Source organism: Macaca fascicularis, chromosome 16 (assembly GCF_037993035.2).
Source record: "Macaca fascicularis isolate 582-1 chromosome 16, T2T-MFA8v1.1".
Lineage (NCBI taxonomy): Eukaryota > Metazoa > Chordata > Mammalia > Primates > Cercopithecidae > Macaca > Macaca fascicularis.
Genome location: NC_088390.1, coordinates 17,996,001 through 18,014,736, shown reverse-complemented (window position 1 = coordinate 18,014,736; position 18,736 = coordinate 17,996,001). Strand labels below are relative to the sequence as shown.

Genomic DNA, 18,736 nt, shown 5'->3' with positions numbered 1-18,736 from the left:
GAAATAGCAAGGTGGCTAATGGGCCCGGAGTGGAGTGGTCAAAGAAGAGGGTACCTGGAGAAGAAGTTAGTGACATATTGGGGATCCAGATAATGCAGGGCCATGTAGAACCAGAGTGACTCTGGCTTCAACCTTTTTGGAGATTCAAGCAGAGGAGGGGTATGGTCCCAGTCTTGTTGGAAAGAGGACAATCTGTTTGTTCAGAGTGGTCTGGCTGGGGGCAGGCCAAGGACAGATGCAGAAAACCCAGCGACGGCCTGGCATAGTGGCATGCACCTGTAATCCCAGCACTGCACGAGGCTGAGGCAGGAAGATTGCTTACACCTAGGAGTTCAAAGCTGTGATGAACTAGGATGGTGTCGCTGCATTCTAGTCTGGGGGACAGAGTAAGACTCTGTCTCTAAAAAGAAAAAGAAAAGAAGAAAGAAAACCCAGTGAGGAGGTTATCACAGTAATACTGGTGTGAGATGATGGTTAGAAGTAATGGGATTCTGAATGTGTTAGAAGGTAGAACCAATGAAATTGGCAGACATGGGAAAGGAATGAAGAGTCAAGGGAAATTGCAAGGTTCAGGGCCTGAACAGCCATGGGATGGAGCTGCTGTTTCCTGAGGTGGAACAGGCTGGGGAGCAGAGATCAGGAGTAGATCTGTGCTGCCAGCCGAGCTCCTGGAAGATGTGACAGGGAACCGCATGGGGGACTCGAGTTGGGGGCAGTGGCCTGCACTGGATGAAAACGTGGGAGTCTTTGGTGAAAGGTGGCATATTTTCACCAGCTAAATATAGGTGATCAACTTGGTACCTGGCACACAGATGTGACTCACAAATAGTTGTTAGGGACTACACATCTCTAATGCCATCATCACCGGGCTCAGAGTGGCTACCTTCCTCACGTCCTCCTCACACACCACTCATTCACTTGTTTGTCCAGTCATCCGGCCATGTTTACTGACCCCCAGCGGCGGAGGTATAGCAGCTGCAGGATGCCAAGGTGAATGTTCCAGCCTGCCCTTGAAGGCTCACCTGGAGGGACTGGGAAGGGCTGTGGCCAAGGCCTGTCCCTGATACCATGGTCCCAGAGGGAAAGGTGGGTACAAATGCCTCGTGGAGGGACTGTCTTCCAGGATGGCAGGAGAAATGTGTCCTGTAGCCAAGGGTGATGTCAAAAGGGCCAGTGTGTCAAGGGATACAAGTGGTCTAGGGTAGACAGGGTGATGTTGGGGGAGCAGGAGGGTCTGGAATCCAGCTGGAAAGGTAGTCAGGGTCAGGTGCCGCATTCTCTGGTGTCTGCGCTTTACCCTAGAGGTGGACCTCTGCTTCGGCCCCTTCCCTCCTGTCCCTTCCTGCTGCTGAACCAGCAAGTTGATCCCTTGCTAACAAGCCTTCAGAGCCTTCACAGACACTTAGGGTAAAAACCCTAACCAATACCCTCCTGAGGAGCCCCAGACCCCTCGGCAGCTCCGCTTTGAGCTCTTCAACCCTGCTGATCTTTCAGCTCCTTGAATTTTCCACATTCCTGGGCGCAGCTTGAAATTCTCTACAGATTTGAGCAATATACAAATAGGTTGGCAACTCTTATCTTCCAGTGAATTGCTCAAATATCTCTATGGATTGAGGGCAGGAAGCCCAGGAACCCCAGGAGCTTCCTCATTCTGAAGGGGCCATGCCTTCTTTTTCAAATCCTCAGTTCCCAGAAGGTTGGTCACACACATCTTCCTCTTCAAGTGGCTAAATCTCCTGTTGCTACCTTTTTGACTGAGAGCACCTCAGTGATTCCTGAGAATGTTTTCTCCTTGCTTCTGCTGTGAGGTGTTCCAAAATCTCTTCCTAGCCAGGTGCAGTGGCTCATGCCTGTAGTCCCAGCTATTCAGGAGGTTGAGGCGGGAGGATTGCTTGAGCCCAGATGTTTGAGACCAGCCTAGGAAATGTGGTGAGACCCCATATCTTAAAAAAAAAAAAATCTCTTCCTGAGTGGAAGAAACTCCCACAAGTTGGACTGACAGTAGGGCGCCCCACCCACCCCTTTGCGCCCTCCCTGAAGGGCCTCTGACCTGCCGTCCCTTCTGTTCTCGTCATCTCTCTCACTAAGTAGAGCCCGTCATTCACTGGATCTCTCAGTTTGAATCTCATTTCCCTAACCCCCTTCCCTCCTGATTTGGACAAGTCCTCTGTTATATGATTTCATAACCTGTGTTGTACTGATGCTCATCACAGTTTAAACTTATAGATCTGTGGGACGGTTGTTAGTGTCTGTCTTGCCCTGCAACCCCCACAAGGCTGTGAGCTCCATGAAGACAGGATTTCCATCTGTTTTACTCACCATTTTGTCCCTAGCACCTAGCACAATGCATTTGATTAGCTGTTAATAAATATTTGTTAAATAAGTGAATAAATGAATGAAGTCTCTAAGGCACTCACAGTCTGATGAGGAATGCAGGCATATAAACATAAGCATAACACAGCATAACAAGTGCTGGGTGGGGGGCAGGGAGAGAGAGAAAAGCTATGTATAGCTACGGACACTAGTGCAGTGGCAATGGTCAGCCTTGGGACTTTTGGCAGCAAAGCCTTCTTGGAGGAAGTGACACCAGACTGGAGTCTTACAGAGTGCCAGGGTATCAGCCAGATGAGGCAGGTGGATAAAGGGGAGGAAGGTGGACACCCCAGCCTGGAGCAGTCCTAGGTCACCACTCGCTTATTGTGCGATCCTGTGTGAGTTACTTCATCTCCCTGTGTCTGTGTCCCATTTCCTCATTTATAAAATGGGGTTGCCAATAATACCTATCTCATAGGGTTGTTATGAGAATTAAAGGACTAAATATACATGAAGTATCTGGCTACATAACTGTATCTTCATATCCATACTATATATATGGATTTACTATTTCCCTTTAAAGATTTCCATTGCCCTTGACTTTTGTCATCACTTTCATTTGGGTGTCAGTTATCTGCCCAGTCTTGGTGAGGCTCTCTGTGGATTCACTGCCCTTACCCTCTCTGCCATCTCTGAGCACCTGCCATGTGCCAGGCCCTGTGTCCAGCCCTGCAGTGCCTCATCACAAGCAGCGCCCCTACCCCCAACAGTTCTATATGGTAGTGACAGCCTGTTTCAGTGTTAAGGAAACTGAGGCTGAGTAGTTTGGTCACTTGCCAAAGGCCTTGCAGCACAACTGGGAAGGGCACATGCAGGATGCAAGCACAGGGTCACCTGGCTACAGCCACTGAAGTGCTGCCTGTACTTCTTGTATTTATACAATGCTTTACCAATGGGAGGCTGTGGTCCTGGTGGGTGCAGATTGGTAAACTGCCCCAAAGGCCTCTCCCTGGGCTTTCCCTAATGTCCAGAGCTGAAGTCACCATCGGCCTAAGGAATGCTGATGCCTAAGGCCTTGTATGACAGTCCTTCAGGCATTAACCAGGAGTGGCTGACTGAATAACCTACCTAGGACTCTTTTTATTTATTTATTTTTGAGATGGAGTTTTGCTCTTGTTGCCCAGGCTGGAGTGCAATGGTGCGATCTCAGCTCACCACAGCCACTGCCTCCCAGACTTAAGCAATTCTCCTGCCTCAGCCTCCTGAGTAGCTGGGATTACAGGTATGCACCACCACGCCCGGCTAATTTTGTATTTTTAGTAGAGACAGGGTTTCACCATGTTGGCCAGGCTGGTCTTGAACTCCTGACCTCAGGTAATCCGCCTGCCTTGGCCTCCCAAAGTGCTGGGATTACAGGCGTGAGCCGCAGCACCCAGCTGGGACTGTTTTAGACTCTGTTTTCCAGGCCTCACCCCAGATCTACCCAATGAAGGCACAGCTTGTGGATTTGGGAATTGCACTCCAGGTGACTCGGATGTGCAGCTCTCATGAGGACCCCCTGACCTGGGTCGTTTTCATGGCCATCTCTGGACCCTCCTCAGCTCATAGAATCTTTGTCTGTGTTCTACCTTCTAAGCTGGAGAGGGCACAGAGGAGAAACTGAAGACATACAATAGAGCAAGATAATAATGGGGAGGGGGTGTTTCGGGTGATGGCAGAGGGGTAGCCGTGTCCTCCTTGGGGGTGATGAGGAGAAGGCTTTTCCAGAGAGTAGTACTGAAGCTGAAGGACAATATAAAGGCTGTGGCTGGAGGGATGACGGGAGGCTTGTTTGGGTATCAGGGAAGAGTTCTTGTAAGTCCAGGGTCCAGGGAGACTTTGAGGAGCCTGATCATGGCCCAGAGGCCAGATCACAAGGCTGTGAGCACTGCATGAGGAGCCTGACCTTTCCCCGGAAAGCTGCTAGGGCTTGGTGCCTTCTCAACACAGGCCACTGATTCTTCCTGATCCTTTCTTTCTGCTCCCTCTTGGCTCTTGACACACGCTTCTGTCTCTTCTCCTGGTTTCCAACTCCACACTATCTAATCTGCTGCAGCTTCTTGAAACTTTGTGATTCCTTTGACATGACTTTGATCCTCTTCTCTGAAGCTTCTCCCCCGGGGAGAGAGATAAATACTTGCTTTTGTGCTCACCCATCACGCTCAGCCAGTACTTCCCACAGCCTGTGGATGAATTTTCATTTTAAACCTCATCCAGGAACCTGCTGACTGTCTGATTTCCCACCCTGGCCCCCACACCAGGAGAGCCCTGAGTGTGCTGGTCCTCGGCCAGCCAGAAGTGATTGCAGCCCTGAGGCGCTCTTCCTATTTTCCTGTTCCATGGAAGTTCAAGAGGACAGAAGAGAGATAGGACTGAGGGTTGTGGCAGCTGTGGGTCAGGGACAGCGGTGGTTTGGCAGAGCCTTGGAGAGAGGATATCAGTCCATGCTCTTGGCCAGTAGCCACGGAATTTCAGCTCTCAGGCCACAAACAGCCCTCAAAGCAGAGAGCCGGTTAAGTCCCGTATTTGCAGAAATCAGCATCCCCTTTTGGAAATGGCAGCCAGACTACAGACACAGTTGGCCTTGGGCCCAGTCCCCGTGGAGCCTTGTGTCTGTCTCATCAGCCCTTTGACCCAGGGGCCACGAATTCCTGCAGGGCAGCCATATGTCAAGCTGGGAATGGGAAACAGGTGATTCAGGATGTTTTAAAATTTTCTTTCAGAAGCCTTGCTCCTTTCACTTTCTTTCTTTTTTTTTTTCTTTTTGAGATGGAGTCTCACTCTGTCACCCAGGCTGGAGTGCAGTGGCATGATCTTGGCTCACTGCTACCTCCACCTCTCAGGTTCAAGTGATTCTCTTGCCTCTGCCTCCAAAATAGCTGGGACTACAGGCACACACCACCATGCCCAGCTAATTTTTTTGTATTTTTAGTAGAGACAGGGTTTCACCATGTTGGCCAGGCTGGTCTTGAACTACTGACCTCAAGTGATCTACCCACCTCGGCCTCCCAAAGTGCTGGGATTACAGGAATGAGCCACAGCGCTGGGCACACTTTCTCTTTTTTATTTTTCTGGAGATGGAGTTTTGCTCTTATCACCAGGCTGGTGTACAATGGTGTGATCTCAGCTCACTGCAGCCTCTGTCTCCCAGGTTCAAGTGATTCTCCTGCCTCAGCCTCCCAAGTAGCTGGGATTACAGGCAGCTGCCACCACACCCAGCTAATTTTTGTATTTTTTAGTAGAGGCAGAGTTTCACCATGTTGGCCAGGCTGGTCTCGAACTCCTGTCCTCAGGCGATCCACCTGCGTTGGCCTCCCAAAATGCTGGGATTATAGGCGTGAGCCACTGCGCCTGGCCCAGTTTCTCTTAAATTAAGCTGATTAGCAGAACGTCAACCCTTTCCCCTCCTCGACTTCCTCATACACATTTGAAGGGGCCTTTTCATTTGGTAAATAGAGTATAAATGTTTTAAAACTGTAGGAATAGGAGATCCCTGACTTACAAACATTCAAGCTGGGAAAGACCAGTATATTGACACATAGATTAGTGGAAGGCTGGAACCCACGTGTGATAGCAAAGGGCTGGCCCACAGCCAGACTAGGGGCTCCTCAGAGCATAGGGTAATGGGTCTGCACAGGGGCTTTGTGCCAGGGGCAGCTCCTAGGCCCACAGCTTTGTTGAATCCTGAGTTAGAATAAATTAAATTACATGTTAGACACAAGACCTACATGTAATACGTGTACTTAGAGGGCTGGCTGGGAATCCTAACTCTAAGGTATAACAGTAATTAAGGAAGAACTCACTCCAACTTCCAAACAACTCCACTCCAACTTTTGGACATGGCCCATTTGTAAACTGAGTACTGTCTATAATTCTACAACATTTTCTCTGGGAATCCACCTCAGATCTGTCACCTAAAAACACAAAACTTGTTGGGTGTTTTTTTTGTTTTGTTTTGTTTTTTTTGAGACGGGGTCTTGCTTTGTCACCCAGGCTAGAGTGCAGTGGCCGGATCTCAGCTCACTGCAAGCTCCGCCTCCCAGGTTCATGCCATTCTCCTGCCTCAGCCTCCCACGTAGCTGGGACTACAGGCACCTGCCACCTCACCCGGCTAGTTTTTTGTATGTTTTAGTAGAGACGGTGTTTCACCGTGTTAGCCAGGATGGTGTCGATCTTCTGACCTCGTGATCCTCCCGTCTCGGCCTCCCAAAGTGCTGGGATTACAGGCTTGAGCCACCGTGCTGGGCCAAACTTGTTGGATTTTAAGGAGACTCACTTAAACTTTCTCTGGGAAAAGGAGTTCCATGGAATTCAGGAAGAGCCGGGCATCCAGGGCTCATAAGTACCTGGCACTCTCTCTATCTCTCTTATGGTTTCTCTGGAAAAACTCTCTTCTATGTACCCACACACCAGTGGGTTAGTTATGGTTTCGAATAGTAATACTTGTATGTGATACAGAATTCAAAAGGTCCGCAAAAAGGCAGTCCAGGGAAAAACCTCCCTCCTCCTTTTGTTCCTTTCCTTAGGGGCAGCCACAGTTACCAGGTTGTTATAGCTCCTTCTAGAGAGTCTCTTCCTTACGCTGACATGAGTGCTATGTACGTTTGCTTTCCTTCTATAACTCAACTAATAGCAAGCTTTGTACACTGTTATGCAAAGAACTTTATGCACATGTCTTTGAGTTTGGTCCATATTGGTACATGAGTTTCTTTATTCTTTTTTTGCAGCTGCATAGTATTCCATTGTGTCAATGGTTTAATTTAACCTGTAGTGTATTGATGGACATTCAGTTTGTTCCCAGTCTTTTACATTTACAAACATGCTGCAGCCAGCGAATAGTCTTGCATATATGCTAGTTCACATATCTGTAGGATCGTGTCCTCAAGTGAGATTGTAAGTATCTTTATATGTCTGTTCTTTTTTCCAGGCCAAAGGATGCCATTCGAGCCCTGAAGAAGCGGCTCAATGGGAATCGGAACTACAGAGAGGTGATGCTGGCATTAACCGTGAGTGCTATTCTCCTTGGGGAGGGAAGTCATCTGGGGAACTCCTTGCTCCTGGCCTTGCCCCCCTCACAGGGCCTTCCCTCTGCCCACTCAGCACAACCTCTGAATGGCTTGGTGCCTGGACCACCGGAGTCCAGCAAAGCCTTCTGGTATTGCCTTTGGGTTTTCCTGTCCTCTGAAACAGGGAGTAGTGAGCTTCAGTTTGGTAAATGTATACCAGCAGAAGATAAGGTATGTGCAGTGCTGTCAGGTACAGAAGGCCAGAGCAGAGGAGCTAAAGGTTTTGGGTGGGTCCCTTTTCTGCCACCAGCCTGCTCTGAGACTGAGACCAACTCCTTCTCTAGATATCAGTTTCCTCTTTATAAAAATGTTGGCCAGGCACGGTGGCTCATGCCTGTAATCCCAGCACTTTGGGAGGCCGAAGCAGGACAATCACAAGGTCAGGAGTTCAAGACCAGCCTGGCCAACATAGTGAAACTCCGTCTCTACTAAAACTACAAAAATTAGCCAGGCATGGTGGTGCATGCCTGTAGTCCCACCTACTCAGGAGTCTGAGACAGGAGAATCGCTTGAACTCAGGAGGTGGAGGTTGCAGTGAGCTGAGATTGCACCACTGCACTCCAGCTTGGGCAACAGAGTGAGCCTATGTCTTTTTTTTTTTTTTTTTTTTTTTGAGACGGAGTCTGGCTCTGTCGCCCAGGCTGGAGTGCAGTGGCCGGATCTCAGCTCACTGCAAGCTCCGCCTCCCGGGTTTACGCCATTCTCCTGCCTCAGCTTCCCGAGTAGCTGGGACTACAGGCGCCCACCACCTCGCCCAGCTAGTTTTTTGTATTTTTTAGTAGAGACGGGGTTTCACCGTGTTAGCCAGGATGGTCTCGATCTCCTCACCTTGTGATCCGCCCGTCTCCGTCTCCCAAAGTGCTGGGATTACAGGCTTGAGCCACCGCGCCCAGCCGAGCCTATGTCTTTAAAAAAAAAAAGTTCCACCTATTGAGTACCTGCCCCTGCCCCTGCCTGGGTCTGTGCTGAGCTTTTTGGACATTAATGAAGATGTTTACAACCACCATTCAAAAGAGATTTCACTATCCCCCTCATACAGATGAGGAAACTGAGGCTCAGAGAGGTCTGGAGGTTTACTCAGCCTTCACAGCTGGTGAGGTACCGAGCTATGGATTGCCACCGTAAAGTGGTCTTTCGCATGGGGTAAAAACTGAAAATATCTACAAAGACTCTTGAAAAAGTCAGCCAAGTGATTTTTTTCAGAAAGGAACAGACCAGATTTTTGCCCTTACCAAAGCTGTCAGAGAATTTAAAGACGACTTCAGGTGTTATTTCTGTCTTGAGAACTAACAGTTTTTCAGATGTGGCAAAATCTGGGCCACAGTGAGTTCTTAAAATAGAAACTGTAACAGGTCACCAGGTCGACTTCTCTGGGGCTTTGAAATAGTAGGCTATTTTTCCAAAACAACTATGTTTCCTTTTAAAGCAGAGAACCTGTTTGGATTTTTTGCCCAAGCGAAACCCCAAAACTTATTAAGAGAGTTTTGCCAGGGAATTGGGATTTGAATAATAAAGGAGAAAAGACTGGTTGAGAAATAGGGAATTAAAGCTTTTATTTATTTATTTTCTCAGAATTTGAACCACAGCATTCACTAAACCAGGAGTGATGCCCACAACGAATGGCTTTCAATAACTCATATCACCAGGGAATTAGCTCTAATATGTCAGGGCATTTTACTGCTATCTAAAACTTCTCCATTTACACACCCAACTTCATGGTAATCATGTTGGATGAAAATCTTTCTTTTTTTTTTTTTTTTTTTTTGAGACGGAGTCTCGCTGTGTTGCCCAGGCTGGCGTGCAGTGGCCGGATCTCAGCTCACTGCAAGCTCCGCCTCCCGGGTTTACGCCGTTCTCCTGCCTCAGCCTCCCGAGTAGCTGGGACTACGGGCGCCCGCCACCTCGCCCGGCTAGTTTTTTTGTATTTTTTAGTAGAGACGGGGTTTCACCGTGTTAGCCGGGATCGTCTCTCGATCTCCTGGCCTCGTGATCTGCCCGTCTCGGCCTCCCAAAGTGCTGGGATTACAGGCTTGAGCCACCGCGCCCGGCCGAAAATCTTTCTAAAGTGAACTCTGCGTTTACTTGCCTTCCTCTAGCAGGGCATGATGGACACTCTTTGACACTTTGACCTTTCCTGTGGGTTAGGTCTTCACTATAAACCCAGCCATGCCTTTGGGAGGCCTGTGAAATGCGCAGGGCTGCGTCCGAGGCCCCATCCTAGTGCACTTTGCATGGTCTCGCGTCTGCTGATAGGGCTTCACTTACTCTGTTAGTCTCTTTCAGTCCTCCTGTTTCCTGTGGCCCCTTCCTGACTTCATATCTGTACCCACCAAGATTGTTAATATTTACCCAAAATAAGTTAGTAAGAAGCCCTGAGGGGCTCTCTGCTTGTGTCTTCGTTTGTGGACTTAAACATCATTTCTGATTGCTTAGAGGCCCCTTTTGCTTTCTCCATGGCTTTTGGCTTCATTCTGAAAAATTACCACTGTATGTTTCATGCCTTTCAACCCATAGGGACAAATCTGCCATAGTCCTATTTGGCAGGGTGGCCTAAAGTGGCTCTTGCCAGCCCAGGGAGGACCTCCTATATCTCCTGCTCAGATAGGCTTTGGGGCTGCTCTGTGACACGTGCATCTCTGTCCAGCACACTTCCAAGGCCAGGCTGGAACACACTGACCTTGAGGACTGCTGTGCAGGAGAAACTAAGCATGTATTTCCCTAAAGGCAGGCCGTGGTTCCTGCCCACTGCTGCTCTGAGAGTGGAGTGGAGCCCCAAGCTGCCCCACTCCTCAGACCTATGCCTCTTTTTCCAATTCTCTTTCCTACTCACAATTGCAGCCTCGCCTTTCCCACCTGCTTCTCACAAAATAAAGCATACTTCTTCCCATCTGCCTTGACCCCAACACCCCACTGCCTGAGTTGGGAGGAAGGTTTTAGAGAATCCTAGAGAGAAGGGTGCCTGTAAGGCCCTTGAAGGCAGAAAGAACCCCTCTGGTTCATCTCAGTGCCCCCATGGATCACTGCGAGAGAGTGAATGCCAGTTACCTCATGGTTACCAGAATCAGGCACAAGCAGAGACTCAGAAAGGAAAATGCCTCCTTGGCTCAGTAAAACCTATGGTTGCTCAGAGGCCCTGAGGGTGCCAACCTCCAGAGTCTTCCTTGGCAAGCCCACAGGAACCCGGGGCCTCCTAAGGTGCAGCCAGCAGCGAGGCAAGGAACGATTCTGGCTGGCTGCGAGCTGCCTGGCATGGGATTCCCAGCTTTGGCCTCCTAGGTTAAGTTACATGGTACCTCTGATCCTCTGCTTCCCCATCTCTAAAATGGGATGGTTCCCACCTTACAGGGTTATTTCAAGGACCAAATGAGGGAACTGTAAAGCTAACACATGTTGCTTGTCATCTGAGGCACTCTCAGCTGATGTGGCTGCTTGGAGGAAAGCTGTGAGGGACGGATGGCACTGTGGCCTCAAGGTGGGTAGGGAGACTGGGGCTCCAGAGAAGGCTGATCACAGCTTCTGTGCTCCTTCTGGCACTGACTGACAATTTGTACCTAGATCAATGTCTTCATCTTTCTAAACCGCTTAACTCTAAAACATGGGATATTAAGGTCCACTTAAGGAGAAGTAATTAGTTGTGAGAATTGGATAACATTCCATATGTTATGGAAGGATCTCTCATGGTGCCTGGCATATAGTCACATTCAGTCAGTGTTCCAGTTATGGACCTTTCTTTACGGCTGTGATTTGTCCAGGTAAAGCCCAATTGCTTGGACCCAGCCCTGTGGGATGACTGCAGAAGTTAACTAGTGGTTGGATTAGTTTGAGCAAATGAAAATAACTGAGGTAGTCAGAAATGTTCCCTGTTGCTGGTGACATCGTTTTGAGGAGGCATTCCCCAGTTAGCAGACTGTGGCACTGGGGGCTGGTGGCATGGGAAGGGCTAGGTAATCCTATGCGTTGGTTTACAGAGTGCTGGGAAGTTCAGAGAGCTCCTCCCAGTTAGTACCTCCGAATTCCAAGAGGCTACACACCTGTCCTATGGGAGGATAAGAGGCCATCCTCTTCCTCGTGTGTACAGCAGCCTTCTGAATAGTAATCATGTAATCACGTAATCATGGTCATCAGTTATTGGGCACCTCCCCTATACAGGATGCTTTGCTAGGTGCATTATTTTATGTATGTATGTATGTATGTTTTTGAGACAGAGTTTTGTTCTGTTTCCTGAGCTGGAGTGCAATGGCATGATCTCGGCTCACTGCAACCTCTGCCTCCCAGGTTCAAGCGATTCTCCTGCCTCAACCTCCCAAGTAGCTGGGATTACAGGCATGTGCCACCAAGCCTGGGTAGTTTTTGTATTTGTAGTAGAGGCAGGGCTTCACGATGTTGACCAGGCTGGTCTTGAACTCCTGACCTCAGGTGATCTGCCCACCTCGGCCTCAGAAAGTGCTGGGATTACAGACATGAGCCACTACGGCTGGCTTATGCTTTAAATGTATTCTTGCTAATCTTTCCAACTGTCTTGCAAAGGAGAGCTCATCATCTCTGCTTTACAGATGAGGATGCTGAGGCTCAGAAAGATCTGTCCTGGGCCATTCAGGGAGAAAGTGGTAGAGCTGAGATTCGAGCCCTCACTGACCATCTGGCCATAACCAGTATGCTGGCTTTTCTGAGCAGCTAAAGCCTGTGTCACTCGTTTTCCCAGATAAGGGAGGAGCAGGCAGGGTCTGAATCGAACATGGACATTAAAGTCACCTGGCAGCTGAGGTTCATAAACCATTTGTCAAGAGTGGAAAATCCTTTGTCATTGCCAATTTTGGTTGCAGAAGCAGGGTTGAGTGGGGGATGTGTGTGTGCATTTGCTTTCTCACATATAAGGGCCAGTAACTCATGAAGCAATTCAAGCTGTCATAGCAGCCTCCTCTTGTGACAGAGCCCATGTCCCATTGGCTAATGCCTCATACCCAGAGGCCCAGAGAGAGGAGTTAAAATGCTAATTTTCAGGGACCGCTCAGTCATTTTGATCCCATTAAAACACTAGCATCCTTCTCATGCAAAACTGGTGCCTCAATTACCAACTAATTGCCTGATTATTGTGCAGGGACAGGAGACTTCAGTCAGTAAGGGCCTGCTGTCATCCCTGGAGAATGGAGTGTGGGAATGCGTGTGCCATGCAGGTTTGGCTCTGGAGGAGACGTGTCAGAAAGCTGATCTAGGAGCAAGACAGAGCGGGTGGTGGAAACTCAGCTGCGCTCCTCAGTTCCCAGTGTCTTCTCCAGCTCCCACTGGGGTGACCCCTCTCCTTCCCTCCCCACATCAGGTGCTGGAGACATGTGTGAAGAACTGTGGCCACCGCTTCCACATCCTTGTGGCCAACCGAGATTTCATCGACAGTGTTCTGGTCAAAATTATCTCTCCCAAGAACAACCCTCCCACCATTGTACAGGACAAAGTGCTTGCTCTGATCCAGGTAGGTTGGACCCCTTGCCCAATTTGTTGGGACAGAGTAAGATGAAGTCTCTTATTTATGAGTCCTCATGCTCTCCCACCATTTGGAGGAAAAAGATGGGGGCTTCTACATTTAAATATTTGGTGCAAAATACTTTAAAAAACATTATCATCCCACTGGAATGAAATTCTAATTGATGGCTCTCCAGCCAGTTGACAGAGCCTTCCTGAAGCTTTCTGGGTGCCGTCCCTCTGCTGCCCACAAAGTCAGGTAGGGTGGCCTCAACAGGCCTCTGAGAAAACGTGGAGTAGGAGGAAACATGTTGGAGCTACATGCGGGTTTGGTGAGGTCACAGGGCAGGGGCCAACTCTGGGTCAGGCAGAGCAAGGTGGGGGACTGGGGATGGTTTTAAGGGATGTTTCACTGAGGAGATGACATTTCTGTTGGACCCTGAAGAATGATGGGGAGTTTGGTAGAAAAGTCAGTGTGGGAGACATCACAGGCAGGGAGAATAGCATGTGCAAAGGCCCAGATGCATCAAAGAGAGCAGTTGGCATATTTGGGTTGTATTTGTTATCACTTGCTCTGTTACGAAATTACCTCAAAACGTAGTTTCAAACAGAAAATGTTCATTATCTCTTAGTTTCTGTGGGCCAGGAATTCAGGAGCAGCTGGCTGGGCAATTCTGGCTTGGAGTCTCTCTTGAGGTTGCATTGTCTGAAGGCTCGACTATAGCTGGAGGTTCCACTTCCACCATGGTGCACCCACACGGCTGTTGGCAGGAAGCCTCAGTTCCTTGATGACTATTATCAAGAGACCTGAGTTTATCACCACGTGGACATCAAGATTAGGTCTTGATGACCTAGCCTTGGAAGTCACTTACCATCTTTTCTGTTATGTTCTATTTGTTAGAAGGGAGTCACCAGGCCTAGCCTAAGAGTAGGGGAAATAAACTCCATCTCTTGAAGAAAGGAGGATCAAGGAATTTGTGGATACGTTGTAAAGACCACTATGTGGGGAAGGCGGTGTAATGAAGAATGTTGGGGGCAGGGCTTGGGGCGGGGGAGCAGGCAGGAGATGGGGCCAGAAGGATGCCCAGAGGCCAGTGGCCATCATGCTGAGGAGCCGTGCTTGGTCCTGTAGGCAGTGGGAAGCCATCGAAGGGCTCTGTGCTGGGGTGTATGCAGACCTGGGTTTTAGACAGAGCACGTGGTGACAGGGCAGAAGGCACGTAAGTCAACAGGCACATCCAGCCTGAGTGATTAGTGCCGTGGCAGACGCAAGACAAGGGCCTGCGGGAGCCAAGAGGAGAGACCAACCCAGGACTGGGCATGGAGCTCCAGCAAGGCCACAGGGAGGCAGCCAGGCAGAGGCAGCGGAGAATTCAGAAAGTGGAGTGCCAGGGCAGTCCGGGCTCTCAGATGGGTCAGGTGTGCAGCTGGAGAGGAGCCTCTGTCCATTCCCTGTGCTCACTTCCCTCTGCCTGAAACGTCCTTCCCCAGCTTTCAGAGCAGTGACTCCTCCTCATTCACATGTGCCTCGGAGGCCTCCCACTGGTTTTAAGCACACACCCTCTCTGTCTCACATCATCCTTTTTTGTGGTCTTCAAGACTGGCTTTGCTAACATTTATTTTGTTTGCCTCACTCTTCTTTCCCTAAGAACCCAGGGACATCATGTCCCCAGGATCTAGAGCAGTGTAATGTGTAGAGCGGGTGTTCAGTATTTCTTTATAATGAATGAGTGAATGTAGTTAATTCTGAGGAGCTCTGGGAGGCCTTCCCATGTTTCCCCTAGGGTTGTCCCTCGCCCCCATTCTGCCCACCCAATGTCCTTCTTTCTCTCTCTCTCTCTCTCTGACACACACACACATGCACGCGTGCACGTGCACACGTGCGTGTACTTTACCTTCCCCATATACCCCACCCTACCACAGCCCTTCCTTCTGGGGCTGCACTCCCCTACCTCAACACCTCCAGGAATTCATGTTAGGAAAACAAATTGTGGCTTCTTCTCACAAAGCACGTCCTGTCCTTTCTGACCCCGAGGCCTGTCTGGGCCTCGGGGTGGCCAGCCCACCCCATGGCAAGCACAGCTATCACAAGGGGTGTGGACTACACTGCCCCTGCTGACTGTGTAGGGACCATGGCTGAGGGCAGACACAGCCTTCTTCACTGACTGTGGCCCACGCCTCTACCCCAAGGATGCCTGTCCTCGCACACCCTGCCCTCACCTCCAAGCTTTCCATTCAGGATCACCCCTCCACACATTCCAGCTCCTCCCAGCTTTCACCCACCCCTGCTGCAAACCTCAGACAGGTGTAGTAATTTATGTGGGCATTTGCCACCTTATCTGTAAAATGGAACTTGGGGTTCTTGCCTGTCTGCTCTCAACCCTGAGCCCATGAGATCAGCCCATGGTGTGACGTGACCAGCACCATGTTCTGAGGCCTCCCCCTGCTGGCCTGGCAGTAGCAGTGTGTGCTGGCCACGGGGACCTGAGCAGAATGGGGCCTTGAGATGCCTTGCAAGCTTCTGCCTGACTGGACACAGTTTCCTGATCCAGCTGTGAAAAGCATGGGCTTCAGATAAGGGTGCTACTCCTAGATGGGGGTTGATAACCCAGCTGGAGAGTGTTCTTCCTCTCCGGATTTGCAGTGTTCCTGAAGAGCTCTCGCCTTTGGTAACGGCTGCCCAGCAGAGGACAGCAGGCAGCATTCAGCTGTGGGTGGCTTGGCTTCTGTAACAGGGGGAACCAATAGAATAAACAGAATCCCTAGCCCTTTCTTTTTTTTTTTTAACTTTTAATTGAATTATATATACAGGAAATCACACATAAAAGTGTGTACAACTTGATAAATTTTCACAAACTGAACATGTAACCAGCCCCTGCATCTGGTAACAGAATATGAACATACCCAAAACCTCCCACCTTCCGGATGATCACTTGCCTGAGCTCTCACAGCATAGACGAGTCTTCTCTGTTCCTGAACTTCGTCCAGAGTGCTCTGTTGCCTCTGCTGTGTTTGTGGGTATCACACACATTATTGCCTGTGATTCTAGGTCTTTTATTCCCATTGCTGTACCAAGTCCTATTGTGTGAACACGCTGCAGTTTCTTTACTCCTCCCACTGTTAATGGGGACTTGGTGTTTGCAGTGTAGGGCTACTGTGAAAAATGCTGCTATGAGCATCTAGCACTTGACTTTTGTTGAGCATATATATTCCTTTTTAATGGGAATATATTAAGTTGAATATGTGAAAGTGCCATCTTTGTTGGTCAAAAATGGCCAAATATTAGCAATTTCACATGTATCCACCTTATACTGAGGTATGAGGTTGCTGGGTGGTGGGGAATGGCCTCCATGGGGCTCTTGGGTGTCCTCGGTCACCAGCACCCAAGAGTGTTAGTTGCTTCACATCCTCACCCACATACCCTGTTTTCAATCTTCTTCATTAGAGCATGGAGTAGTATTGCATTGGGTCAACCTTTTTTTAGCCCCTTTGAGAAAGAAAGTACTTTTGTTTGCATGTTGAATATACTTTAGAAAACCTTAAGGCTCCCCCAGAGACTCTGACAATTCCCCCAGGAGAGAAAGTGCTGCTCCCACCATGAGACAAAAATGGGGTTGGAGGTGACAGGTCACTGGCTGCCTTGCCAGCCTGTGAATAGGTAGCAGCTCTCATATCAATGCGGCTAGGCTTAGAGGAGGTTCAGCTAAGTGTGGGGTGCCAGAGCAGCAACAGACTCCTCTGCCCCATCGTGGTGTCAGGATGCTTCTTGGTGCTCTTCAGAGAAGTGGGGCAGGGTCAGTCCTGGCCCTACCCTCAGGGAGCCAGCAGTTTAACTGGAAAAACGAAGGTTTGCAGATGACAGAGGGCAAGGGCCCAGCCAGGAAAGACTTAAACTGGCTTTTGACTGTTTGTGGGTTGGGGGTGGAGTGGGCTACAGCCTTAACCTTTCCATTCTGGAAAAGTAGATTGAATGTGTTAGCACTTGAAAAGCTTTCAAGGTAAAGGGGCCACACAGATGTGCTTCCCTAACACCTTCTGCCTATGAGGCATGGTTGGGGGTCCTGGCAGAGGTAGAACTCATGGCTCTGATTACCAGCTGCTGGCCAAAGCCCACTGCCCCTTTGGTTGCCCTGGGGATGGTGGAAGCAGAGCCGCAGCCAGATTGAGGGGAAGGGGGAGGTTGGGCTCCACACTAGCTTTTCCAAAGTCTCCCTGTGCCTATAGGGAAATGGGTGATAGAGGTCATCCGTGCACATCTGCCTGCCCCCAGCCCACCTTCTGATTCCCTTTCAGAGTGCCATTCGCAGGCATGGTCAGCCTACCCAGTGGCACGTTTACCATCAGTAGCACCCTGGCCAACTGCAAAGAGAATCCAGCTGATGCCTACCCCTCCTTCCCCCACTGCACTGCTTCCCTTCCCGTATGGGGGCTTTCTGTCTTCTGGCTGCCCTCCAGCCATCCGTAGCCACCCCGTCCCCCTCAACCCGCCAAAAGCCAGACCCAGCAGCATGGTTCTGGGACCTTTTACCAACAGGTGCGAGGGCTCAGTCGGCTTACCCTCACCACAGGGTCTGCCTTTCTGGATGGAGCCGGTCTTCCTGGGAGGATGGGAGGAGAGACACATTGAGAGTGGTGCAGCCTGGTTAGTAGCTTGCTGACACTCACTCCTACCCCCGGGGTACCAAAGACTTCACTTCTGACAGCTTTCAGCTTCACTCCGACGTTTTCACCTCATGCCTTGGCTGGTGTTTTGGCTTGTGTTCCTTTTTGTTTGCTCACATTAAGCCCCGTTTGTTGAGAAGACAAAAAGGATGCCCCCACTCTATGCCTTCCCTGAGCCTTTCCCTTGAAATTGTTTTCAGGAGCAGAAATGGAGTCATCCTGGCAGAGTCACCTCAGTGTGGTCATGCCTCCCTGGCCCCCTCCCCATGCCCCGGCAATAGTCTAAAAATACTTTCTTTCCACTGAAGAAAGTGAGCTGACTGAGGTGGGGATGGGAGTGGGGACAGGAGAAGCTGGAGATGTGTGTTCTTTGAAGACATCAGAGCCTGGTAGCTGGACTCTGGCCAGATTCTGTGTGGACAGCAGCTCCCTGGGGACCCTGTCACTGGGAATAGGAAGTCTGGTCTTGGGGCGTAAGCAGGAGCTGACAGAAGCTCTCTTCTATCCAAAGGCATCCCAGAGCCTATAGTTTAAATCAGCCATGGTTTATTGGTCTGAAATTTGATGATTCAAAGCTTTGTCAAAACTTTAAGGGATACAGAAATGAATAGGATATGGTTTATGTTTGTGTCTGGTTTTAGTCTGGGGTTTTGTATACAGTCCAAAGGAATGAAGGAGATCTGAATTGATCTCTTTCCTTTTTTCTCCTCATTAGACCTTCCTCTGGGTCTTCCAAGCCCCTAATCTTGTAGCCACAGGCAGGAAAAGAAGGCTTCCAGTGAGCTGGCCACTTGGCCATTAACCAGCTAGCTCCTGTGACAGGCCCTCAGAGTGTGCCCACACCACTGCATCACTTTGCTTTCTGAAAAGGCAGCTTTAGGGGAGGGTAGCCTGCCCCACCCTCTCTGCTGCTCCCAGGCTTCAGGTTAAGGGCTCCAAGAGTGGCCAGACCTCCTGAGGCTTACCACATCTCCCCTAGGGAGTATCCTCAGCTGGGTCAGCCTTCCAGCACCCCTCCTTTGTCACTGTCGCTTCAGTCTGTTGACAGCCTAAGTGGCCATCTTTCCTCTGTTCTCTGAAGTAGTAAAATAAGGATGCTTAGTAACTGTGAGAACTGAATTCAGTTTAACCTGACAAGTGTTGACTGACTGCCTTCTCTGGGCAAGGGTGAGAGGGACTCGGTGTCTGCCTTCAACAGG

The 18,736-nt window shown here is 49.7% G+C and overlaps 1 protein-coding gene across 16 annotated transcripts in view; it reads left to right on the top strand.

Moving 5' to 3' along the window:
* The window catches only part of TOM1L2 (target of myb1 like 2 membrane trafficking protein), a 132,062-nt gene that overhangs the window by 68,693 nt on the left and 44,633 nt on the right, over positions 1-18,736 (top strand). For 11 of the 16 annotated variants that reach the window (XR_012425328.1, XR_012425327.1, XM_074018713.1 and 8 more), the window contains 2 exons: positions 7,280-7,358; positions 12,736-12,885. Coding sequence is in view for 14 of the 16 variants with exons in the window: in XM_005583052.5 (XP_005583109.2) it covers positions 7,280-7,358; positions 12,736-12,885 (229 nt within the window). In the remaining 2 variants the exon portion in view is untranslated. The remainder of the gene's footprint in view (positions 1-7,279; positions 7,359-12,735; positions 12,886-18,736) is intronic. The other 5 variants (XM_074018714.1, XM_045376253.3, XM_074018712.1 and 2 more) reach the window with 1 other exon arrangement.